At 37.0% G+C, this 26,960-nt stretch overlaps 1 protein-coding gene across 7 annotated transcripts in view; it reads left to right on the top strand.

Annotated features, from left to right (window-relative positions):
* The window catches only part of PDE1A (phosphodiesterase 1A), a 198,936-nt gene that overhangs the window by 75,896 nt on the left and 96,080 nt on the right, over nt 1-26,960 (top strand). The window contains exons 1-2 of one of the 7 annotated variants that reach the window (XM_086897592.1): nt 12,367-12,594; nt 13,930-14,490. The exons of the other annotated variants lie outside the window; for them this stretch is intronic. Coding sequence (XP_086753718.1) covers nt 14,438-14,490 — 53 coding nt within the window. The 5' untranslated portion in view covers nt 12,367-12,594; nt 13,930-14,437. Of the gene's footprint in view, nt 1-12,366; nt 12,595-13,929; nt 14,491-26,960 lie in introns of those variants that run through there. 7 annotated transcript variants of the gene reach the window in all.

Genomic DNA, 26,960 nt, shown 5'->3' on the forward strand with positions numbered 1-26,960 from the left:
AGACTGATCAAGTACAGTGGCCTTTTTCAAGGTTCTTCAGTATTTCTTACTGTGGTTTGAAGGTTTATTTGCATTCCTGACTGAGCAAGTGTCTGATACTGTCAATAGGGTTTGTCAGCAAGCTGGCAGAACGTAAGTTTTCCTTTCTTGGCACAGATAACATTAAGAAGTTTATCAGGGAATATTATGCAGACTCAAAATCTGTCAAAAATATGAATGACAGTGTGACAGAAACCACCTGCACAGCTCATGATATTCTTGGATCAAAGGACCAGCAGGAAATCACTGCAGTATTCCAAATAGTAAGTATGGTTTTGTAACAATGCAGAAATCTTGAGAACTAGTAGATATTTACTTTTTGTCACTTTAAAGCAGTTCTTTAAAACTTGTACCAAAGGACATACTTGAATGTGTGGCAAGTGCTAGTAAGAAATAGTGAGTACATATCCACAAATTGCTAAGATCTGTCTGAAACTAGGGCACCTGCTATATAACAGGGACAAAAAAAGATACTACTAGATATGAGCTCATAGGAAAGGGCTTTTAGAAGAAGCTGTTGCTACCGAGTCACTGAAATGAAAGTTTTCTTGATACAGGAAAAGAAACAAAGGTTGAAAGAATACCTAGTGCTTGCAAAGACTGTCTGTAAAGTAAAGTAGCTTTTGAAGGGAAGAAATTTCACCAGCTCTCAGTGCTGAACTCAGTCTGAGTTGGAAGTGATCTGTCCAAGATCAGTCCATGGACTCAGAAAAAGCTCAGAGCTCTTAGATCGCAGCCTAGAGTCTTGTCTGTCAGTCCATGCTGTTTACATTTGTATGAAAAGGAAAAATAACCAGGTAATTTTTGCCATTGATCTACTTTAAATGCTGCTTGCATCACTTAACAAAGGACATTCTGTGAAGCGATCAGCTTCCACCATCAATATGGTATAAGTATGCAAGGCTTTATATAGTATTAGCAGTAACAAGCTATATTTCTGTAAGTTAAAATTGAATTGAATCTGAATGCCTGGTACGCATTCAGATGTCACTTCAATGTTACAGCTTTAGATTAAAGTAAGAAAAGCTGTGAGGATAATTTACTTACCACTCATGATGCCTGTAAGTTACTAAGGTGGCTTTGTAGTTGGGGAAAGATTCAATTCTTATTTAAATTTTAGTTGTCAACATCACTTTAGATAGAGCCCAAGGAAGAATCATTCCTTAAATTTCTTGCCAATAGAAAGGTGTTTTCCTGCGAATTTGAAGGTATGATTTTGATACTAGTTGGTTTAAATTAGAGTGCAAGGGTGACCTGCTACCTTGTGGTGGCTTTGCCTTTCAGACATAGTTTTTCCACAGTTGTGCTCACTGTGAATGAATACAGTGACTTGCTTCATCACCCCTTTTATTCTCTGATTCCTTGAGAAACATATCCATATAATTGCTTTTAGGGCTCAGAGCAACTCTCTAAGAATCATACACTGGCTGTAAAGTATATTTGGCAAAGAATTATCGAAAATTTTTTGTCAGAATAGAAAGGTGTTTCCATGGCTCTGAAGACATAGATGCATTTTTGTTTTTTAATTTGGAAATAATTTAATTCTATAACATTAACTTATAGAAAGACCTGTAAATACAGTGAGAGTCAAATTAGAATTCAAAATTGTCTTACAATGCAATAAAATTGTCAGACCTTTGCCATTTTTATGTGGTAGTAATCAGCTGTACAAACATATGGTGGGGTCAAACTAGCTGCACTGCACGGAAAAGGATCTGGGAGGTTATCACAAACTTGAACAATAAAGTGAAATCACTTACTTGAGCAGTAAAGTGTTCCACTGTTATGAAAACAAGTAAAATATCATGCTGGGAGATATAATCTTTTATATAGAGATGTTCCTGGCATTTACTTGGTCTTCCCCGTATTTTCTTTTCTAAAAATGGTCACACCAAACAGCCTTAGCAGAACTGACCTGAGTAGCCCATGACAATTTCCTCAGGCTATATGTTTTGTGAAATGTTTTTTCTTAACCATGATGTATGGGCTGGTCCATATAATATCACTAGAATAGTCATTTCCTAAAGGTTGAAGAGTGTAATGGAAGAATTCATGTAACTAATCTGGATAAAGGTATAATTAAATTGCATTGATCCGAGTGAAAAAAATTTGTAGTTGTAATTGAAATTTTACTGACAAATATCCTGTGTGCACAGATGCTTGGCTGTATAGAATCAGGGTAAAAACCAAACTGATAAGTGTCTCACATTTTAAGAAAGGCTGTTAAATGAACAATTATGTTTTAGCACCCGTCATATAGTCATTATTTATACCAAGCTCATTTCATTTTACTTGCTGCTTAACTGCTCACCATGTTAAATACTTTATTGCTTATATGTATATTTAGGGTAATGTTGCTTCACTGAACCAAACCAGAATCATTCTGTGTCATTGAATTTAAAGTCTTTAATGTACTATAGTGGCCTTGCAATAAATACTGTGGGTTTTTTCAAAACTTCTTATAAAACCTGAGGAACAGGAGCAGCTGTCTCAATCTGAACACAAGAATTAACTGAACACAAGAAGTTCAAGCAATGAGCGTCAAGAAATTGAAGAGCAGTATCAGGGAAAAGGGTGCAAGCTCAGTCTGCACTGTTTGCAGTGAGGCACAGAGCGCTGCCAGGGAGCATTGGCCACTAAAGGGTTGCTTTGACCTGTGCCCTCAGTATAAGGCTTGCAGAAGATAGTGTGCTGAGTGCCCTGCTCAAGGCCTTTCTCTCATATTTGGGTTTCCTAGCTGTACCAGTGCTGCCATCAGGCGATATGGAGAGATGTTTAGCATCATCATGGCTGATATTGCTGTTACTTACAAGGGTGTAATTCCTCACTTGGAAAATTGCAGTATGCTTTGATAATATATCTGGAATATTGTCTGACAGGTAATACCAAAAATCAGGGCTCTTGGGCATGAAAACTTTTAAAATTCAGTGGAAAGTGTGTTTTCCCATTACTTTACTTCAAGAGCCCCAAAACCTGCTTCTTTAAATAAATAGTTTCTTCCTAAGTCTATCCCAAATTGCACATTTTATTTTCCTACTGCAGATGTCCTGATTAATTAAGACCTAACGTAACTTGATAGGTCTATTTGTTGGGAGCATGATTTACCATGTAAAACAAATTTAATGAATGTTGCTCCATCTGCTCCTTGAGGATCACACTGACTGTGAGATAGTTATAGGGAATGCTACTGATATCAGTGGGACCAATGTTACAGCAACTTCTCTCCGATGTCCGTTTTACAAAATGTCCAAGAGGAGACTTCTGCTACTCATGGTGGGAAATATTGAAGTAATCAAATTTTGTTTAACTGTGTTGATTAATCTTAATGAATTACAATTACAACTCCAGGCAGTGCTACAGGCTGGGAGTAGAGTGGCTGGAAAGCTGCCAAGCGGAAAAGGACCTGAGGATACTGGTTGACAGGAGATGGACATGAGCCAGTGTGTGCCCAGGTGGCTGAGAAGGCCAGTGCCATGCTGAAATGTATCAGGAACACTGGCCAGCAGGACCAGGGCATGCATGGTCCCCCCTGTACTTGGAACTGGTGAGGCCACACCTCAAGTGCTGAGTTCAGTTTTGGGCCCCTCTCTACAAGGAAGACATTGAGATGTGGGAATGAGTCCAGAGAAGGGCAACAGAGCTGGTAAAGGATCTGGGAATTAAGACTGATGAAGAACAGCTGAGGGAGCTGGGCCTGCTTAGCCAGGAGAAGAGGAAGGTCAGGAGAGACTTTATCAGTCTCTACAATTGCCTGAAAGGAGGTGGGGTAGTGAGGTGGGTTTTGGTCTCTCCTCCCAAGTAACAAGCCCAGTAGCTGATGAGATGAAGAGCCTAAAGTGGTGTCAGGGTTGGTTTAGATTGAATTTTAGGTTTGAAAATTTTAGGTTTTGAAAAGTTTCTTCACTGAAAGGATTTTCAAGCTTTGGAATAGGCTGCCCAGGGAAGCAGTGGAACCACCGTCCCAGGAAGAATTTAAAAGACATAAAGATACAGTGTTTACGGACACTTTAATGCTGGACTTGGCAGTGTTTAGTTTACAGGCAAACTCAATGACCTTAAAGGTCTTTTCCCACCTACACTGTTCTATGATATTCCACAAATTGACGGTGTTATGTGTGCTCAGCTGCAGCCATCACGACTGGTTGACGCTGCTTACATCACCAGTATGTCTTATACTGTTTTTTTCTATATGCAAAGGTTTACTTCTCATACCAAGTGGTCTGGTCTGAATAGTCAAAGGCATAGAACAATGGAAAAAATAAGAGTCTGATAAAGCAGAGCCTCCAAATGCTTAACATTCTCCATGGCCCCCGCACTGGGCTTCAGCAAAAACATCAGTTTGTGACACATGTTGGTAGTATCTGTCACACACTGTTTGACTGGAGAGGATGTTGTTATTTTGGACAAAATAGTTCCAGTTCTACCTCATCTTGTCAGGATAGTAGCAGATAACTTTAATCAATGTGTGGATCTCCCTGCTTATTTATAAATTCTGCAACAAGATAATTAAAAATCTGTTGCTGGGAGATTTATATAATTAATTTAAAATTAGTCTTATTATACTTTACTGCTTGACAATAATCTGCATAACAAAGATGATTTACTGTGCTCATGGCAGTGGTATTCAAAAGGTGTTGAGAATATGTATTTTATATTAACAGGAAAATGTTAAATATTAGAGAGGAGAGCTAATTTTATTACTCCTAAAACTTAATTACTACTGTCAAAAATGTAATAGGTAGAAGAAAGAAAATGAATACTGGTGTGAAATGTATTTACCAAAGAAGAAATTCATGTCAAGATGACCACTGTATTGCACAGTGCAATGACAACTTTTTATTTTGTCATAAGGATTTGTAAAAAGTAAATCATGGAAGTGTGCAATATTTCAGTGTGCTGACTGAGGGGAACATTGAATCTCCTGGACACAACAAAAGAATCTTGCACCTTAGCATTAATGATATTCATCTGAATTGTGTTTCAGTGGTTTAGTTCAAATGGCTGTTTGACGGTATATGATAGTAGTCAGAAGGTACCTACATAACATAGTTCAGAATCAGAACAAATAAAACAACTTAGCATGTTTTTGATAGGTTTCAGAGAAAAAGCTGAGATGGAGCATGAAGAAAACCAGTTTATCTTTCCATTAGGGAATGAAAGGAACTGAATGATAAAATTCTAAGAAGAGTTACAAAGTTGATGCCTTTTGGAAGGACAGCAGATACACCCAGTCTTCAGTTCAGATAACATAAAATATTTTACAGCAGTCTTTTTTAATCTAAATATTATTCAAATTATTTTTCAGCTGTTGCCAAGGTGTGATTAGACACTGGAAAACCTTTTTCTTACTGAATATTGTGGTTTAACTTACCATTCAGGAGTTACTCACAAGAAGTTTATTAGTTCTACGAAAGACACCAGTGCAGAGATTATACTAAAAATCCTGTCCTTTGTTGCTTTTAGATAAATTTTGAGATTTAGTATGAAAAATAGTAACTCATTATTTGGTCTAGGTGGACACAGATGATACATAAGGAGTTTAACAGTGCCCATGAGTACCTTGTCTTTTTAGTAGCTAATCAAAACAACTCATTCTCTGGGGCTGGGGGCACAGCCCATTACATACACACTAAACTCATATAGAAAATAATAGCATGGATAATGAAGCCAACTACATTGTACCCACATTCTAACATCTCAGAGAATTCAACTGGAAAAATGAGTCTGTCTCAGCCTTGAGTTCAGACAGATTATGGCATAAAATGAATACATATTCAATTTTTGGTTTAGCTTGTACCTCTAGTAAAGTTTTAAAAATAATTTTTCTGAAATGAGATTTCAAATGTATGAATAAAAAAGAGGTGTTTCCATGAAGACGGGAAAGTGAAAGAAATCCAGGCAGACAGTAGGAAATCATGAGTCATTCCTTGTTTATAAACTGTAATGTTTGGTGTGTTTCACATTCTCTAGTCAGGTTCTTTTTGTTATGTATTTCTGAACAACTTTTGACCCTTGATAAAAAGTGTGAGCACTGAGCTACTTTTAAGCACCATTTTTATTTTTAAAATTTGTTGCCTAAATAAGCGATATACTGACAAATTCACTGTAGATTAACTGACAGTCAAAATTTATCCCAAGGAGTCCTAAACGTGAACACACTAGGGAACCCTTCTGGAGGAGTATTACTAGTTCATTTGAAATAGTTTCAGAGTTTTCTCATGCCTAGACTACAATTAGGAGGAGAGCCTCATTTTACATAATTTGGTCATCCTAAGAATTAAATTTATGGGGTGGGGAGAGAGAAAAGTATTTGATTATATAAAATTCTACATTTCTCCTTTCTTTGTTGCTTTTCCTCTCTGGAAATACTGTTGCCAATTAACTGAGAGTATTCTTAGTCTTTGTAAAGTTTTGCTAGAAAATATAAACTTCCTGCTAATCTTCTCTCATGAGTACACATATACTTGGCATGTTTGGAAGAATGTCATCACAGTGAATAGACTTGGGAAGACATGTATGGGGTGCTGGGGGGATGGTGAGCTGGGATAAGGAGGAAAATAATGTAGGTAATATAGTAAAATGAGAATAAAAAAATTCTGCATTTCTTTTTATCTTAGGAAGACAGTAGTGTGTATTGCAAAGGCCATAATAGAATCTAGATAGGAAGAAAAAAAAAATTGAATCGTTACTGTATGCATTAAATTTTGTGAATATCTTTGTAATAGAAAGATAAGGATGATGAAGTTCTTATTGTCTTTGAATAATAGATTTCTGAATCATGTAGAAGACATTTTTTGTCCATGGCCATGTTAGATATCTGAGGATAGAGGTGATCTCAGAATTTCATTTGTCACTGTTTGTAAGACTTAAAAATTATGAATGTCAGATTTCAATACATGTATAGGGAAACTTATTTAAAAGCAATTTTTCAGAATCAGAATGTGAAGATCTGCTATTAGTGTTGCTATTTCAAAGAAACAGTTTTATAAGATGATCTGTAATCACCTGTAGAGTTTTTGCTCTGTCACCCTTTTTTTGTACCTACCCAACAGTAATGTGAGCAAAGAACAATTATCTGATAGAAAAGATACTGCAACAAGTCCCAGATACCACTAATCCCCTAGGAAGGTGCATGGGTTTATACTTCCAGATAGCTGCTGTGTCAGTCAAACTGGATGCCAGTAATCTAAGGAGGAAAACCAGAAAATCTCAATAACTGTGTGTGGACCAGGATATTTTAACCAATTTGAATGAAGAAACTTTCAGAAAACTATGAAATACTTGATCTTGGAGACCATGATGAAAGACAGAGCAAAATATTTTAAAAACCTAAAATTAAAAAAAAAAAAAAGTTTTCAAACTCTGCCACCTACACAGATTTGAATGTGACTTGCAAAGAAAAAACTGTGTAGTGAAGAGGTAGCTAATGATAGATTCTTGCCTCTTTGTTCCAGACATTCAGATGAGAACTTCTGTATATAGAGAAAATTGATGCAGTCTATCATATATCTTCTAATTCCTTTCAGAATAGCCTCTGTCCTATTAAGTGCTCATATATTTTCTGTGAGGAACTGCAGTTTAGCAGAAATGCTTTTGGTCATCATTTTGATTTTGTCCAATAGCCATACTTAACATTTGGCACAGTTAGCCATGTTTTCCTTTCTGGACAATTCTGGATTTCTAAACTTTTTTTTTTAAAATCTTTAAGTATCGTGGCAAAAAGTGATCCTGGCATATATTTAAATCATCACCTTTAAAGTGTTTAGCAATTATCTTTTGCTTGATTTTATGCAGCTCATCTGTACTAAGTTCCGGGGATTTTATTTCTCTTTTCCACCCTGAAGAGCAACAGCATGCTTAGTCAGTGATTGCTCAATTGTCAGTGTATAGTTGCCATTATATGTATACATTTAGAAAACACATGGCGCATCAATTACAGTGCTTTCCAATACAGACTGAAATTCCATCAACTGTGGCCAATAATAATATTGCACTGGCTCAAAACCAAAGAATGCCATGTTTTGACTCGTGTATCTCAGTGCTAGTTTAGCATCAAATATCCTAAAGGAATTCTTTTCTTCTTATTTCCTCTCCCTTGCTTTCCTTCTCATCCCTCCCTTTCCCTTAGCTGAAGATGCAGAATATAAAATCCTAATAGGTAGAAGCCAATAAAATACAGCTGTGATACCGGTCACATTCTTCAGGAGAATTTTATTAATCAGGAAAATTAATGTTCCCATAAGACATTGGTATTTGTATTTTTTTTGTTATTTCTACTTATTTGCTTGAGTTTTACTAGGACTTTTATGATGTAGTAAAATATAAAAGCACAAGTAAAGCACTGGGAAGCTTCTTAAGCCAAGTTCCTGTGTTCCAGTCTGAGCAGGAAAGTCTTAGCAGGGAAATTAATCTCCTGCATGACGGCATTGACGTAAGCCTCTGCTCAGTTTGTGTGTGCATGTAAACAGGGAAAGTAAGAGAGAATAAAACTATTTTATATTGCAATTTCATTTACAATTTATTTTACTTAGGAAAGGTAAAAAGGGAAAGCAGAATTTAAGGCTTGCACAATACTTTTCAAAGAGCTTTAGCACACATTCTACATAGATCCAGTGACATTTGCAAAGTCTTCTACCTGCATTCTGAGTGAGTCACAATTCTCTTCACTTCTGCCTGGTTTCTCAGGCTTGGAGAAGTCATTAGGTGAAGTTTTAGAGTAGGTTTTGCTGATGTCAGCATGAGGAAACCAATTGAGACTGTCCTACACTGCTCAGAGTGCAGTACGCTTAATGCACACCTGCTGTAACAGTTGGGTGAAAAACCACTCAGCCCGATCCTTAGCAGGATGAATCGTGCCAGGGAATATGGAGAATGTGGCTAACTGTAATTCAGTTCTTAAACCATTACACAGACACAGTTCTAGTAGGTAGCATTATATATTGAGCATGACATGCTTGTGATAAAATTACCTTTTCCATGGCAGGAAATCACAGCATCTCCTTTAGCATTTAACCTGTTTCTGGGAACATCAGATACCTGGACAATTTTATTAGCTTGCTATGGACAGGTTTGGAGACCCTGCATGGAGACTGGCAGCTAGTAAAAGGTGCTGAGAGGCCTATCCCTCTCATCATAAAGGAAGGGAAGGCTCTGGAAGCTATTCTGTCTTGTAAAGAGCCTTGAAAGACCCTCTTGCTGAAGAGACACTGATGGTATAGATAGATTTCACATAACCCCCTCTGGTTTCTTACGCACCAAGTTTGAATCCTTAGTCTGTACACAGACTTTTTTGAGTGAATTTATTCCAGAGAGCTTAGAAATACTTGAATAAGAATCTTGTTAGGGATTGGTTGCACAAGATATGTTTACTTTCTACTATAAAAAGTTTTCTTTTCATGCTTTACTTAGTAATTGAATTACATTACAAGTTTCCTAAACAGTAAAATGGTGCAAGGTATTGTACTGAAAAGTAAGATGGCATTCTTTTCATAAGTTCTGCTTTAGATTTTTATGTTTTAAACCTGTAAGAAGAGAAGCATGCAGAAATATGCTGTCTTTTTTTTAACTACTTCATTAATGCAGAAAATGGATGCACAAATCTTAGCTCTCCACTTGTTCTCTTGTTGCTTGTGAACAATATGGGAAAACCCCAGACTTATGAAAGCATAACAGAAATGATGTTTAATGGATCAAAGCTTTAAGTGTCACTCTTTGTTGCCAGAATTAAGGACCACAATAAAAAATTTTGATTAAGTGGCAAACAAGTGAAAGATTGAAAAGCCTGATAAATCTGACTGATAAATGTTTTAATGGACTCTAAAATCCAAAACAAGAAGGTTCAGGTAGAAGCTGATAATAGCAGTTGGTTACCAAAGAATTTTAGAACTCTCAGGTTGGATGATGTATTTAGAGATTATTTAACCTACATTCTCATCCAAGTCAAGGCTAATAATTTCTGACACATGCTTACATAGACTTTTAAAAATCTATGCTTAGAAAGCTACTCATGTTTCCAAGAACAGGTTCTCTTAGCAATTAATGTCCTTATTACTTTCCTTTAAAAAATATTTTTTTCACCATTGAATCTTTATTACCACAACTTACAACCCCATGAGCTATTTTGTTATTTCTTGACCACAGGGGTAAGGAAAACAGTCTATTTCCATAAATTACGCAGCTATATTTATGTTCTGGAATATTTTTAATTAGGTTTTCTTTTCCTTAGGCTATGTTGTGTGACCTTTTGTCTTTACTCATGAGATGTTTTCTAAATTTCTGGTGGATGCTGGAAAGGGTGTGGATGTTGTCTATTTAGTCCTGTATGTGTCTGCTGAATTGTGTCACCTCAAAGCAAGAAATAATGCTTCAGCTGAGCCTTAGGAACACAGAGAAGAGAGTATTGCTCTTCTGGACAATACTCCTTTTTATATCTCCCAGAATCATGCTTGTTTTTGCCTAAGACTGTGATTGTTTAGAGTATGATTCACTGCTGCTTCCCATGCATTTTCTGAGCCAATGGCGCCTTGTCCTGCAGATTATTCCCATGTGTATGTAGAGATTGACATTTTTATATCTTTTTTTTTTTTTTTTTTTTTTCTTTTGAACATTTCTGCAGTTTGCCAAGGACATTCAGAAAAGATTACTGGCTTAATATCATTTTGGAATAATAATATCTCCTTTCTCCATCCAAACCATTGAAGAAAATATTGAATAATGCTGGCCTTGAGACAGCAAGATGCTTAGATAAATTATCTTTCTACTTTGACAGAATGAATACTCTTACAGTACAGTTTGCCAGCTATTTTTCTCACTGATATTCCAGCATTTTTATAAAGGTAATTACTTTTTCATGTATGGGCTTGATCATGCCTTGTCTCTCCTTTGTGCTGATGTTCCCACCTACGTGTCTTTCTACAGAAGAGGTCTTAACCCCAACCAGAAATGCTTACACATATCTTCACAGCTAGATCATTTAGCAAGAAAGTAGAAAGCATCAAGTGTCTGACACATACAGATTATTGGTTCTTAATTTTACCATCTTAATTGTCCACAGCTTTGAAATCAAAGTAAGAGAAATAATTGCATTTCTAGACTTCTGGCAAAGAGCTACAGATCAATAAGAAATAGTGGCATTAAAGCAAGTTGAATAGAATGTTTTGGGCTCTACCTCATATGTAGTCTTTCGCCCTGAGATACAGTATTAAATATCAAATTATGTAACTATCGCTTTAGATATTGAGGCTTGGAAAATTCGGTGAGTGGTAAAGTATTACAAGGTTTTGGTCCAAAAAGTCTTTATTTGTACTAACATATGCATGGCACATGAAATACAAGAATTTGCATCATGTGTAGCAGTGGTCATTGGTTGTGATGGGTGAATAGTAACAGCAAGAATTGGAAAATAAATTGAGAAAAAACAATTTAGATGTTTTCTTCTTGAGTTTCATCCAGTGTTGGCAAATTAAATAAGGTATCTCTAGAGTATCATTTAAATAGATTTTTACCATTCTAATTAATCCTAAAAAGATTAGCTTGAAGTAAGAAATATGATGAAGCTTGTCTAAAGAGGACTTTTAAAATTACAATAACGCTTTCAAGGAAAAGCTCATTATAATTACACTTCCTCATTATGAGTAAAGTGCACCTCTTCACCTTATTCCATGTATCAAGTCCAATATAGCCTACAGTTTGGAGTACATATAGCCTACAGATTGGAGTAATATTACTCCAAATGCTCCAATTCTGCAATCTGCAAAGAGTGGTGAAATTTATACATTTTATTTTTCCAGTGGGACTCAGGCTTCAGGCTGGTGTAGTTAATCTACCACGTCTCTGTAATGTCCTCTGTCAAAGGGCTTGTGTGAATACTTATTTAACACGTAGAAATGACTTCTGAATGTTGTAAAGAAGTCAGTGGGTACTTGCTATGTCGAGTGAAAATAACGGTAAAAAATGGCTCATTGCAAGATGAAAACCAACCCAACTTAAGTGTAGTTCTGTAACCATTTCCTATTGATAGTACTTTTTTTCAAGCCATGCTTGAATAGAAGTACTATGAACAACAATGTACATTGGAGTTGGCCCAGAAAAAATTACTTTTAAGATTTTTGCTACTTTCAGGACCAATAAAACTACTAGATAAAAGGTTGGGACTTCAGTGGAAACATATAGCTTTCATTGAGAATCTGGAGAATTTTTTTTCTTTCTTGTAACTTTCTGGATTTTTACCCTGACCTACAGAAAAATCCCTCTGAACAACAGAAATATGTCAATATATGCACATAATGTGAAACAGAAAGAAAAGGGAGGTTTCTTTTTGATTTTTAGGTCTGTGTATTATCAGCGAGTGAACATACTTCAAAAAGCAGTAAATTATTTTGAAATGCTGAAACCCAGAGCAAGAAAACTATATGAAGGAAATATTAAATCTTGGCAGTCATGAACGACTGAGATTATGACTAGATGAAGGTCTTTAAAAATATGACAACACTCTGAACACTGCATATTTTTGAATAAAGATCTTCAGATCCTTCAAGATCTTGCAATCTGACTCAGGTAATTGTTTTCCTGGTGAAGATGTATTTCTCTCTACTTCTCAGAGGAATAGGAATAGTGGGGGAGGTGAAACTGAAGTACACAAAATAACTGACAGGTGATGACAGTCTGATAATTTTTCGTTTAGATAGTTGCTGCATGGCTGTGTCAAGAAAATAGTTTTATACAGTATGGGGATTACTTACTGGGTCCTTTCAGGCTAACTGTACTTGACACCATCACTCTTGAAAAGCAATATGTTTTACCTCTAGGAAGAGACTTTACTTGTTTCAATAAAATCCACTTAACTACCAGATTTTCCTTTGTGAAAATACATATTAATAGAATATATGTGGTCTCTCTTTTATAGAGTAATTTCATGAAAATATTATTAATTGAATAATAATTTGTGCATAAAGTAATGGGAACTTTCATGGTCATATACAGTCTATGACACATCTTACTTCCTTATCTTGTCTCAAACTTTGATAATGCCAGTGTTATGCACTTAACTGTGTATATCTGCCCCTCTTCTCTCTCCCCAACCACCAATGCAATTGCAGAACTATCCCAACCATCCTGATCCTACTTGTCCCATGTCAGGAGCTCCACCTTGTACACACTGAGCACTTGGCAAGAATCAAGCTGCAAGTGAGCTCCAGGGGTGGGATGCAGGGAAGAACCTGTGGCAGGACCTTCCCTCCCTCAGCAGGAAGGGGGCACACGGTTCCAGGGTGTGCAGCTGCACACATGGCGCTGCCTTGGTGCTGGTTTGCTGCTCCGCTGGCTGGGTTCCATGTTTCCCATCAAGACCTGTGCCAGCACAGGTTTGTTATGAGCCCTCTGACGTGTGGGGGAAATTGTGTCTCACCTGAAGCCCTCATGACTTCAGTTCACTGAGAACCACGGTCAGCTGCTTCTGCTTTATGGCTTTGTTTACAGCCTGTGTTCGCTGCGGTTGAATTCTTCCTGATTTATGTCAGCGTGATGTCAGAGCAAGATTTTCAGTTTGGATCTATGTTGAAATCTTATCTTGCAAACAATAACAGTTTGTTACTGACACTGTCTAAACTTGGTCATTTTTGTTTTCCTCACTGATGTAGTATCGGTTTGTTTCATGTTGTTGTGGTCCTACCAGCTGCAAACACCATATTCTGCTTCAGCCAATTCTAGGTCATTAGGTTATGTATGCTAAAAATTATGAGCAGTGCTTTAATTTGCATAGTTATATCCACACATCATCCAGAGTGAATAAAAGCCAGATTGTAAAATAATTACAATCTCTTGAAGTAGAGCCAGACTTACAGACCAGATCCATCTGTCTTCATTAATTTGTATACGGCTTTTTTTCACCAGAACAAATTTTCTGAAGGTACTCGCATGGGAATGCTGAAACAGCTGCACAACTTTTATTTTGAAGAAAAAAAAGTTGAGCCTCGGAACAGTGTGTTTTAGAGAGAGAGAGAGAGAGAGTGACTCTGCATTTAAGACTTTGACCAGTATGTGTAAGAAGTGCTCTCATGGCTGGGACAATCTAACAGATTTTTACCTGGGTAGCACTTGGCAGAGCTCCCCCCTTTTCTTGCACAGTTGAAAGGAATCCAGTGCAATTCTGTGCTTCGATCAACTTCACTCCAGTTTTGCTCTGCCTGCCCAGTTTGGTAGCGCACGGCTGTGCCTGGCTTATGTGGCCTCTATGGCCCTTTTCTGCTCCACTGTCAGAAAGAGGGAGGGAGGCTTCCCCCAGCACCAAAATACCATTCTGTGTGCTCTCTGCAGCACAGTAGCTAAGAACAAGTTTCCCGATTACTCCCTGGGTTTTTTAGGAGTTATTTGCTGGAAGAAGTCTTTTTCCCCACTTTAAATGGATGATTGTGTTACAATCAAGAAAAAGCATCTCCAAAGACCAATCTTTAGGTAAGTGGTGCTATTATTACTTTGAACTGCAAATGTTATGAACTTTACTCTCTAGTCCTATTTGTAAACTTTAAGTTCGTATGCAAGCGCACAAAAAGTTGTTGAAGATAAAGGGTTTAATATTGCTTAGCCTAGTAACATATTAAGTGATTTTGATTCTCAGAATATAATTTTTTTCCACTCATACTGAGACTTTACAAAAGTTATTTTTCTTCTCTTCTCTGTCCCCTGCATTCTCTAAAGTTCTGTGTGGGATTGTCTTTATTATGAAAGAGAGGCAGAGTAGCTTTTGAAAATCTTTTTGTGTGTATTCTGTTTTCCTACAGCTCTGAAGCCCCTCAGTGTATTCTGGAATTAAAAAGCTTTAAAAGTGGAACATGGTTCTTGGCTGGTTTAGCTGATTTTGTCTGGATAGCAGAGTTTTAATACTTGAAATGATACACCTTTCAGAGTAAAGTAGCCTGCTTGCTGGGATGTGCTTAAAGTCTAAATTATCTGTAAGACACTTCTGATAGTAAGGGTTCAAGTTTAAAGAGTAAGAAGTTGGAATTTTAGTGAGGTGATTCTTCAAGCATCCTCTCTCTATATATTCATTTGATCTCTGAAACATCTTTCTGATTATTTTATATTTTAGAGTCAATTGTAGAATTTCTTTACAGATCGGGATTAGATCTAGTTTACTCGTGCTTTCTACCACACGGGACTCCTTTCTTTTGTAAAGGCCTAGCTTCAGGCCAAGTAACCTTGAGTGGGAAGTAATATTTCTCAAACTGCTATGAATAAGGATGCTGGAAGATTAAATGAACCTGCAATAGCTCACACTTCTGTTTGTGGCTGGTGACAATGTTAACAAAAACTCGACTCTTATTGGCTGATATCAGTAGGATATTGTAAACAGTGTTGATATGACAAATAAATATAGGAATAGAGATTGTGGAGCAAATGCAGGATTGTTATGTATTGGATCACCACTACTGATGTCATATATGATGGGAGTACAGTAACAGTTGACATTGTAGCTCCAGAGTAAGTTCAGACAGGTAGGTGTGCCAGGGTTATGTCCTACTAACCTTAGATGTGGAGAAATCTTTCAGTACTATTACAGTTGCAGGGCAGAAGGAGAATCTGGACACTAAAAGGTTACTATGAAAGTGAAATGACATAACTGTTAACCTTAAATTTGAATCTCCTGTGTGTATTTTCTATTCAATTTATATTGTAAATTAAATTAAACTTTTTGCACTTCAGTAAAGAGGAGCTAAAAGGTTCCTCCTCAGAAAGCTTTTGACTGACAATTAAGAGACATCTGATATTTTCCTCAAGTGATATCTTTTAATTTAATAGTCTAACTGAATATATTTGTTTAAATATCAGTAACTATTTCCAAGGATATGTGATAATTATCCTATAAGCTGTAATTAAAAAAAAAATTCAAAATGCACATTCTTCACAGTCTTTTAGGGCCATTAGAATTGTGAGTGAATAAATGCGTATTTTCTGACTTTTGGTAACGTGCTATAGAAACCTGCTGTAGCTGGTGGAGTACTGGATAGTTTGCAACAGCTTTCTTAACAGATGTTTCCCCAAATTGTCTTGTGGGAGTGGACTTAAGTCAATGAAATACAAGAAGTTTCAACATTTCTTACCAAAATCCATTCCTTCAAATCAGTTCTAAATACAGCACGGCAACTCAATACTGTTGGCATGCTTAATCCAGAGTGAGAAAACCCCTAATATGGAAAGCCCCCAAAGAGTCCATGGCTCTGCAGTGACTCTTCTGGCAAAAGATCTCTCTAATACTACAGTAAATGCTTAAGAAATGTTTCCAGGGTCGAGACCAGCATAGTATTTTAGGCAGCTCGAACAGAAGGACAATCTCCGTATGTCATAAAGATTGTATGGTGTACAGTAAATACAGATGCTATCCTATGTTAAAGACCTAGTTTTTTAATGCATGTTCATTTTCCTTACAAGTTTGGAAAATATTTCTCTGGTGAAAAAATGTTCTCATGCATGAATTGTAAAGATTTAGCCTCAGTCCTTTGAATCCTGTGGTTTTTTTGGGTTTGCTTTTTTTTTTTTCATTCATATAGGCAAAATGGTTTTACTGGGTACAAATCTTACATTAAGGTAACTGAATCAGCAGTCTATTCAATTTTTTCCTTGAAAAGAAGAGAAAAAAAAATCCCAAGTTTGATATATATTTACCAGTGTTTTGATGACAGCTAACACTTATTATGGTTACTCTTAAAAAATATATCTTCCTTGGAAGTTGTTAGAACTCAGTAAGTACCTATAACTATCTTCCTACTTAGCAAAGTTGCATTTACAGTGGATCTGTACTTTTACTTGTTGCTTTTCCAGTAATGTAAAAATTAAAGTATTTATTTGAAATAATCCTTTTGATATTACCAATACTCTATATAAGAGCGGGATAGGTATATGTGTCAAGATGGGAAACTCAATGACAAGAAGATATTTCTGACTCATTTATTAATTTTTTGCAAGTTCTGAATTCATGAAGAAATAAAAATATAAAAATAGCAGGAACTAAGTGTAATGTTTGCTACTTGCTACCCAGCTGTGCTTGGAAATAACTAAATTAATTTGGAAATATAACTGTGCAAAAAAAAGCCAAGCTTACAAATCACATTGAACTGATTCCTAGAGTATTAAAGCACATCAATTAGGATAAAATTTTTTAATTGCATCAGAAAAGATTGCCAAATACTTAGAGATTCCTGCATAATTTAATATCAAAGGAAGAATCTGCTACGTGCAACGATATATTTTAACAGAAGGTGCTTGGATATTCACTGCCTGTTTTAATGCTAACATAAATTACTGAGGACATTCCATATTTTTATTAAGAACAGCATCTTGAGCATATTTGCTGTGACTGGATATGGTGAAATTAATTCAAACAATAAACAAATCAGCTTTCTCAAAGAAAGCAATGGAAGCCTCATGGCTCCTACATCTAAAATTGGACTGAATAAAGCCATATGAAATATGCTTTAGGGAACAAATCCTTCTCTGTCAACTGCATAGATTAGATGACATAATAGGTGTTCTAGCTCTCAAATTTCTATGAATTCTGTTAAAATATGAATATACACAGTCATTAATCAAAACTTAAACTGAAGCTAGCGTTTTTCTGCACTCTGTTTCTGTCTTTAGGGAATGGGTTGGGTTGTATGACTTAGGACTTCCTGGTCTTGTCTGTAAATGGAAGCAAAAGGATCAGAGTGTCACAAGACAAGTTGTTCTTTGGGGGGTCTTTGCCTTGGTAGGGTTCACAAAAGCCTGGAAATATTTCAAGAAACTGATGGGCTTTGAGATTTCCAGATCAATGACAGATGGATAATAACAAAGAATTTGTCCTTGCTGTGAAATGTCTTTGATTTAAGTCTCTTAGTGTTTTTAAAAAGTATAAATGTGTTAGGCTCAAAATTTGTTCTGCACATTTTCTCTTTTGTTCTGCACATTTTCTGTGGTTTCATGCAATATTGGATCAAGGGTTTTCCATCTGAGCAAGAAGAACAGGAAAAGAGGGGCTCATGATGCTGAAAGCCAGAGAAAGAACAAGGGTGAAACCCACCAGTTTTCCTGTTCCTCAGGGAGCTCTGGTGTCACTTTCTCTGTGGTGTCTGCATATGAGAAGAGCTCCTCATACTGTTGCTGTTGATCAGGACCTTCGGTCATTTACGTTTATGAATGTTGTACTAACTGCAATTAACTAGACCGGATCTCTCTGTAACTTTGAATTCTCCTTTACTAGGAAATGCCCCAGTCCAGTTCTTTGGTCTCTAGTCCTTCAGAATTTGTGGAGCTGATACATTATTTTATTTTATGCTAAGATTGGTTCTAAATACTAAATGCTGTTGCCTACTTTAATTAACTGGAAGAAATTATTCCAGCACAATTTCTACACCACCATAGAGCACACAAGTAATTATATACTGTACAGAATATTGTTTACAGACACCTGATTTCCAGAAAATGTTTATACTGCTGTAACTCTTGGAGTAAGAGCAATCCATATAAAAAACTTTTGAGTTTTCATTATAAATTGAGTGACTAATAATAAAATATTCTGCAACTTCCATATATTTAAAGTTTTTGCCAGAGACTCTTTTCTTCTTGAAAAAATATACCAATGTGTCATTTCTAACAGAAAATAACCATCAGTGTAATACCTTAACTTGGCTTCTCCTTTCCTTTTTAAAAATAATTTTCCTTTCCTGAATGCTTGAAATATTCAGGAGTTTTATCAAGTACAAGAGATACATCTTTATACTGTGGTAACAGATTTTTTTCCAATTTGTGAGTTTTGTCTTGCTCTCTTTATGCTCTGGTGTCAATATGGTATGTACTGAACAGGCACATTTGTGTTTTGCATGGGTATAGCCGCTGTTGGCATCTTTTCAGTTTGTGTCTGTAGAAAGGTACCAAATCAGAATAATATATGGAGAAGAAGCAATTTAGTAAACAAGTACCTGAGGGCAGCATAGAAAGTTGTAGACTTTAGCTGCTTAGAAGTTTATTTAAAAAAAGTACATATTCTCCCTTTATTTTTGCAGCCTTCAAGTGGTTCTAAATTATTATTGTTTTACTGTGTGTAGGGAATAAACACACATAGGGAATTTTGAGAGGTTAATATCAGATTGTGCACTGAAATTACAGTGCATAGGCCTTATACATAATTGTTCCTGGTGATAGCTTAATTGTAAATTAATGTAGCATATTAATTTAGTGAATGACAGTTTATTCCTGTTGAGTAGGAGGAAGGTGGGCAGGGAAGAGAAGATGCAGTTGTCCTTTACTTCATGCTCTAAGGCTGGAATATAATAACACAATGCCATAAGAAGACCCTGAAATCATAGTCTGTTTCTTGTTTGCCCCTTGCCCTAATGAAGAACTTTACTGCAGCTTTGCAGACAAGCACTTAGTGCATAGCCATGGCCATCCTGCAGGTGATGGTGTATTTTCTGCTTATGTGCTCCCTTCTATTTCTTCCTGTGTAGCTTTAATGGCTACACTGATGGGTAAATGCCCCAAAATACTACATAGTTGTGTTGATTTAAACTGTCAATATTTTATTTTAAATGGCAGTACCTTAGAAGAGCTGACTTATACATTCCAATCAGAAAGAGGTTGGTGTAAAAAAGTAATTCTATTGAAATCTGAGGCTGAATGAATTTTCTTCCTTGGTGAGGAAAGTTTTTGTACTTTTGTCTCAAAAATCTGTTTAGTCAGACCTAAAAAACTTAAAATAACTCTGTTATCCTGTGTTTTTCACTTTCTTGGGACAAGGCCCATGAGTGGAGAAGATACACTGTAAACAGGTATGGTGAAATAGTACTGGGCCACTACAGAAAGTCACAGTGATTAATATTTTCATGCTGGTAGGAAAAGGAGCTGTAGCAAAAGGTTAGAGCCACTCCTATTTCACAGACCTTTTAGCCTTCAGTTTTCATTTCCACTCCTCACTTGCATTATCCTTTTCTGGAAAGTCATAGGTTTAAATCACCTGGTAAGAGTACCCAATTCTGCTTTCCCAAAGCATCCATTTCTGCAGTTCCCACAGAGTACATGGCACCTGTCCTGTCTCAGGTAAGAAGGTTTTCTATCTATGGAAGAGAGCCCCTGATGAAAACTGTAGTCTGGATAGGTGTTAGCCAAGGCACTATGCCCTGTTGTGCATGTTTAAGTAAAAGGCAGGTTTTATGTGTTGTAGAGGCAGATTTTTAATTTGTCTCAATTTGTTACTGTGGTGGTGAGAAGGCTTCACAGGCTAAACACCTCCCTGGGGTCAGGGATGAAGACACGACTCCTGCCTCTGTATCTGGGATGGAAATTAGTGGAGGAGGGAGGGGAGGCTGAGTTAGTGAGGCACAGCAGTGAAGAGGGGAAGTGAACTTCCTTTATACAATTTTAAAAAAAGCTGTTTCTGTCAAACCAGAGGCTGAATGTTTTCTATCATAATCCTGGGAAGATCACAGGGATCTTGTAACTGTAGGTTTAAAAACCAGACTAGGATGGCTCCCTGGGTTCCCAATTACCCACGGGTACATAAATGCATTCAAAGCAAAAGAAATCCTCATTCACCTGTGGAGCAGAATCATGTGTGCTGGACATAGTGCTGAGAGCCTCATTAAGCAGTCTTTATTAGTCTGCTAGGAAATTATCTTCACTAAATAAGAGAATTAAAACAGAGTATGTCAGGAAGACATGACATTTAAAAGATTTCTTTTTTCTTTTCATAGACTTAGTGTTTCAGTGCATTCTCTGTTTATAATATTTTTCTTGCCCTTAAGAACCTATTGGATATGTCATTTAAAAGTGTTTTCCAAATGAGGAGAGAACAGTAAAGAACAATACAAACCAATATTCTGTTTATTACCGGATAATATGGAAATGTTGATTTCTGAAATGTTTAATTAATGAACCTTGAAAATTATGCTTGCTATAATAAGAGTAAATACAACATTGTAAATAGTAAATATAGTAAATCTATTACTATATTTTGTATTATGTTATCATTTAGTAGTCTCAGTCCAGATAGAAACCCTTTTCTACTAAGGCCTGTACAGATTAGAGACTGTTAGAACACTTCGATAATAGATTCAGAAAAAGACAAAAATATTAGTAATTTAATCAGAAGGTTAGAGTAACTCAGGGGAATGGCTATGGATGGAAGTTCAGAGAGGCAAGGAGAAGGAAATCCAGGTGCATAGTTGGTGCTGAAAGTGAAGATAATTTCATAGTTAGAAATGAAAGAGCCGTCAAGCCTTGCTGGTTTTGAAGGGACATGATGCTGGTAGTGGGAGAGGAAGAGATGTGGGTCTTGGGAAAGGCTGCAGAAATAGCTGGTGATTATAAGTGGGAAAGGAGATAGGAAAGGAAACAAGTCGGAAGATGAGGCATGGCATATGCAAGTTAAGTCTGAAAAGTCTCATTTCTTTACCTCCACACATCTGGCAATGGAGACAGGGTTTTGTCAGTGCCAGCGTGCCCACTGCTGCCTCAGGAGCCTCTGAGCTGCCCCACAAGCCTGCACTGATGCAGGTGTGTGATGACTGCAGGGTAACTTCTGTGAGTGCCAAACCAGATTTTGAGTGCTGCTGTTTCCACTCCAAGGCCTCTTCCTGCTGCTTCAAATTTCTGTACTTCATCTATATTTTTTTTAATATATATTTTTTATCTCTTTATGATTCATAATGTTTAGTGCGGCTGACACTTATTTTTCTCTTCAATGTAAGGATTTTTGTGAAAACACCCCTTCACAGAGATTTGTGTATCCTATCCTCACACACAGTTTACATTCATGTTTCTGTTTTAACAGCTGCTGTTATCTGGCTCTTTCGCTCTAGATGGACCTTGTAGACAACCCCAGAGCTTCAGATGAAAATTTTAAATATAGGATGTCACCATCAGAATTGAACTTGATTATGATTGTGGTGAATATGTAAATATGAAAACCAATACAAAGATCAGTGGCTTTAGTGGCAGAATAACACTGAGAAGTTGGTAGGAGTTTTCGGAATTGAGAAAGGGAGAATGGTGAGAAGCTTTATAGAAATACTGAGAAGCAAAAAAAATAGAGGTGAGAAAAAAAGAAAAGCGAAAAATAAAATTAAAGGAAATTAAAAGAAGAAGAGAATGAATAACAGTATATAATGAGAAATGTGGAAATTTAAAGATAAGCAGGTGGTGAGTTGACAAAGAAATTAATGAGAATGTGGTCATTTTCAGTTTTACATTCTTACTCATCCCTTAATACACTAAAACATAAATTGTGGTAATTACTCCATGTTATCAGTAGGTAGACTACAGAGATAACACTGTTGAAATATATTGAACATTTAATGTTGTCCTGATGGTCTGTTTGGGACACTTCTGGTGTGCTGTTTTGTATTATTCCCAAAGCAAATTTTTCTAGAGTTAATGATGAATTCAAGAGGCATTACAAGATCAGTTGCTGAGTCATTTTTCAATTGGCATGAGTGTGCTTTGTAACATTTCTTGTTGTCAAAAATGTCTGATTTTCAAGGTACTTTAAGGGATCTGAAAAATCCATTCATTAAGTGGATTCTGATGGGGTTGTGGGTTTTTTTCAGCTTGCCAAAATTAGGTAAAACAATTTCCTGATCATCAGAAATGGTGATAGATGGCTTTCATCCAGACCTTCATCTAGTATTTGAAACATTGCCCAACACAGAAATTTAGCCTGGATCTGAAATTAAGTGGTACTTAGGGACATTGTGTAGTGGGACTTGGAAGTGTTTACAATTAGACTCAATGATCTTAAAGGTCTTTGCTAACCTAAATGATTATTTTATTCTGTAATTCTGTTCTCGAGTACTTCCATTCTGCTTGCTGGAGCTCAAAAGTTTTCATCCGATGTTCAGACCTTAAAGAATGTTCCTCTTGCCATGTCATGGTGCTTGCTATGGAATCTATGTGTAAATGTTTGTACTTTTTGAGAGAATTAGTTTGATTTCCTTGTGGCATCAACTGAGAAACATTTTGTGCTGAGCTCACCTTTCTTAAATGATTAATCTCCTAACTTTAGAAAATTTACCTTTCACATCTAGAACAGATTCTGTTAACATCTCTTTGTAAACCAGATGTGTTTTCTTGTGGCTTTGCGTAGACACAGATTACAACTTTTGTTTTATGTAAAACATGTAAAATGCATTGATGTAAAACTAATGTAATGCAGTAGCCTTTTCTATTGATAATGGACAATTACAATGAATTTTTAAAACATTGTTTTAAACCAAATTAATGGCTTCCTTATTGCTGGAGAAAGGATTTCAGTGCTGTAACATGCTTCATTAAAGTTGAATTAATATTATACCTCAATAACTGGGGTATTGTTTCCAAACAATTAACAGTATTTCAGTGTTCTTTTGAGCAGAAACAAATTACCAAGTTCTCATAAAAATGCATCTAGATTTTAAACTATTTTCAACAAGACTGATCTAGCCAGAATGATTGTCCCTTCAGGGCCTAAATTAAAATGTACTGTTGTGTTGCCAGGTCTCACTTTTTACATTCCATCCCCCTGGAATGTTAAAAACAGCTTTAATGATTCTATTACCTGATGCAAAACCAGTCTACATAAAGATTTCCTTAGGAATCCTGAAGTCTGTGTCTTGGCATAGGCTAAACTCTATTCTGCTATTGACTGCTTCTGCCTCCTGACTCAGCTTCTCTGCATATTCTCTCACTATCCATGCACTACAGGCTTAAAAACGTGCCTAGTTTGAAATGTTTGTTTCCTCGGTGTATGAAGGAGGGACTCATCAACTTCAAATTAAAAACTTTCTCCATGTGTCCCTCTCTGTTTTCAGTCATCTCTTTCCTTGAGAACCAATCCTGTTCTTCAGTACTCTGCATGGGGGACAGGGCAGCCCTGGATGTAGGGACAGACTGGGAAACGAGCGGCTGGGGAACAGCACCATGGAAAGGGACCTGGGGGTCCTGACTGATGGTGAACATGAGTCAGCAGTGTCCTGGCAGCCAGGAGGGGCAAGTGTGTCCTGGGGGGCAGCAGGCACAGCATGGCCAGCTGGGCAAGGGACCGATTGTCCCTCTTCACTGGGGCAGCCTCACCTCGAGTGCTGGGGGCAGTTCTGGGGTGCCACAATAGAAAATAGGCACTAGGCTGTTAGACAGTGTCCAAAGGAGAGCCATGAGGATGGGGAAGGGTCTAGAGCAGAAGCTGTTTGTGCAGTGACTGAGGACACCTGGTCTGTTCAACCTGGAGAAGAGGAGACTGAAGGGAGACATCATTGCAGTTTTAACTTCCTCATGAGAGGAAGAGGAATGACACTGATCTCTTCTTTCTGGTGACCAGTAATAGGACCAGAGGGAATGTCTTGAAGCTGTGTCAGAGGAGGTTTAGGCTGAATATTAGAAAAAGATTCTTCAGTGAGAGTGGTTGGGCAAACAAATTATTTAGGGCATAGATATTGGAAAAATGTTGTGTGTTATTGTATACACAACTCTTTCTTAAATCACCTTGCTAAGACTTTCATTTTTGTGTTACCATCAATTCTTACTCATGTTATTCTCAATATACTTTCCACTTCATTTTCTGCATTGTTGCTGCCTCATCCATTGCTTCCATCTTCTTTCTAAATAATTTTTCAATTGTTTTTATTAAATGTTATGCTGTGTGATGAAGAGCGTTACTCCAAATGAGATATTTACCTAGCCTCCTGTGTACTTGCAACTTTATCCATCCTGGTGGCTTCCACAATCTCTTACCACTGAGCTTTATTTCTTAATTTAAGAGAATATGCAATGGATCTGAGCTGGGTCTTATGATACCCAGCTTCTTCTTAGGCAGTGAACCATTGTTAATTATTTATTCAACCAGAGACATATCCTTATCTTAAGTAATTTCATTATGTTATCTTTCCTTTCTTTCTCTATGAGAGTGTCTCATTAGAATAGCAGGAAAGACTTTATTGAAGTCAATATATTATACAAACAGTTTCTCCTTACACATTAGACCAGTTAGTCTAGCAAAGAAGAAAATAAAAGCATTTGGACATGATTTGCTTTGGGCAAATTTATTTTGGCTGTATTTTATTGTGTTTTAAATATGTATGTTCTTATAAATGGATTGATTAGCTGTGACATTTTTCTTTCAGTGAATCACAGGTAAAGGGACAGATATGTTTCCCACATACTTCTTTACCTCCCCAAAGATATGTGTCTTTCCTCAGCACTCTAATACACTCTCCCTATTACTTTGTGAAGCTCTGTCTAATGATGGAGCAACATTCAGCTAATTCCTTAATTATGTAATAGTGAATTTCATCAGGCTTTGCCTATGCAAATCCATGTTAGTTTCATCCATTTTTTGCCCCAGCTTTTCTGATTTAATTCCCATTCACAATGTGTTTCTTCTGCTCCTTCCTTTTCCTATAACTTTAAGCTCCAAGATTTCATCATTTTAGGCAGAATTTGCTTGCACTTTCCTATCATGTTTTTATTATCGTGCATAAAACTGAAATAATGGCCCATCATTTCTCTCCCTCTGTAAATATCTCTACTTCTTGGAACAGCTAGTTGTCTCCAACAATGTGCTCTGCCATGTTATTTTATTGAAAAAACCCCTCAGAGCTCTGGTCTCATTATCTTTCTGTGCTTTTGGCATCTTCTGTACTTCCTCATCTTGGCAAAGCTTTGTAAATTTGCTTCATTATTTGGTCTCTGTGGTAGTGGTTCTATATATTTCCATCCTTTTTGCCTGAGACCATTTGTCTGCATATTTATCTATCTCTTGTGGGCCTTTAGTAGGAGATAGAATGCTTACTGTGCTGCTGATTGCTTCATGGCTTTGAGGATTGTGTCTGGCAGTGCCAGCAGCAGGGACCAAGGGTGAACTGCACCAAGTGAGAATGGATCACATGCCTTGGGCAGAAGAACATTTTGACCACCATCTTGCACTGACCTCTCCTAGCAGAAGAGTGAGGTGTGAATTTTCTCACCAGCAGGAATCACTGCTCTTACTAGAAGATTTGGGATCTTGGGTGGAGGACTTGAAGGCAGAACACTGACATGAGTAGGCAGCCTTATGTGGCTACTGACAGAACTGCAGAAATTAGTTAGCTAATTTCCTCAATCCATGCTTTATATTCATCTTGATGAATCTGGGAAATGTCACACTGAAACACACCCTCCTGCTGCTCTCCTGAACTGTAGTGGGGCTTCCTTGGCAGACATTTCCTAGACTGAGTGGTAGTTCTGGCCAGCTTGCTTTGGCAGGAGCATGGAGTCTGGTTATTAACATCAGAGCGGATGTCCACCGGGTCAAGATCATTTTATGGGCCAAGACTTACCAGATGCAAACTGAAGAGATAGCATCATTTCTCTTTCCACCCACTGTGATTTGTTTCCTCTGTAACATCTGAAATAGCAATGGAAAGACCTGTCTCTGTAGCTATTATATATCGGTTAATTTAGCAGGCCATTTTAGTTTGTCCCTCAGCTTCATTAAATTCCTACTGCATGCCAGATTACTGTGACCTGAAAACCACAGTAATGTCTAAATATACCTATTATCACACATTTTGTATGTACGAAACCTCACCCACCAGACAGAGAAAATGGATCAGGGCTGCAGTACTGAGCATGATTCTCCAGTCAAAAGACCAGGAAGACATGGTGGTTACTGTGTCTTTGCTGTTAGGAATTATCTCCCAGAGGGAGCCCAGTAGCAGTAAGTTCTCCTTCATTATAGTGCTGTCAAATAAATAAGTTAAAATACTAGCCAAAGGAGGCTGACATTAATGTTTGACTTGGCACTGGAAGAACTGCTCAAATGGACAATGAAAATAGGAGTTACCACCTCTCATTTAAAGATGGAATGTGACTCCAGCAAAACTTAGCGGGGCCTAACACACCAATTGCAAATTTGTATCTATTCTGCTGTTAAATAAACTGTG

Source organism: Cyanistes caeruleus, chromosome 7 (assembly GCF_971803275.1).
Source record: "Cyanistes caeruleus chromosome 7, bCyaCae1.hap1.1, whole genome shotgun sequence".
In the NCBI taxonomy this organism is placed as follows: domain Eukaryota; kingdom Metazoa; phylum Chordata; class Aves; order Passeriformes; family Paridae; genus Cyanistes; species Cyanistes caeruleus.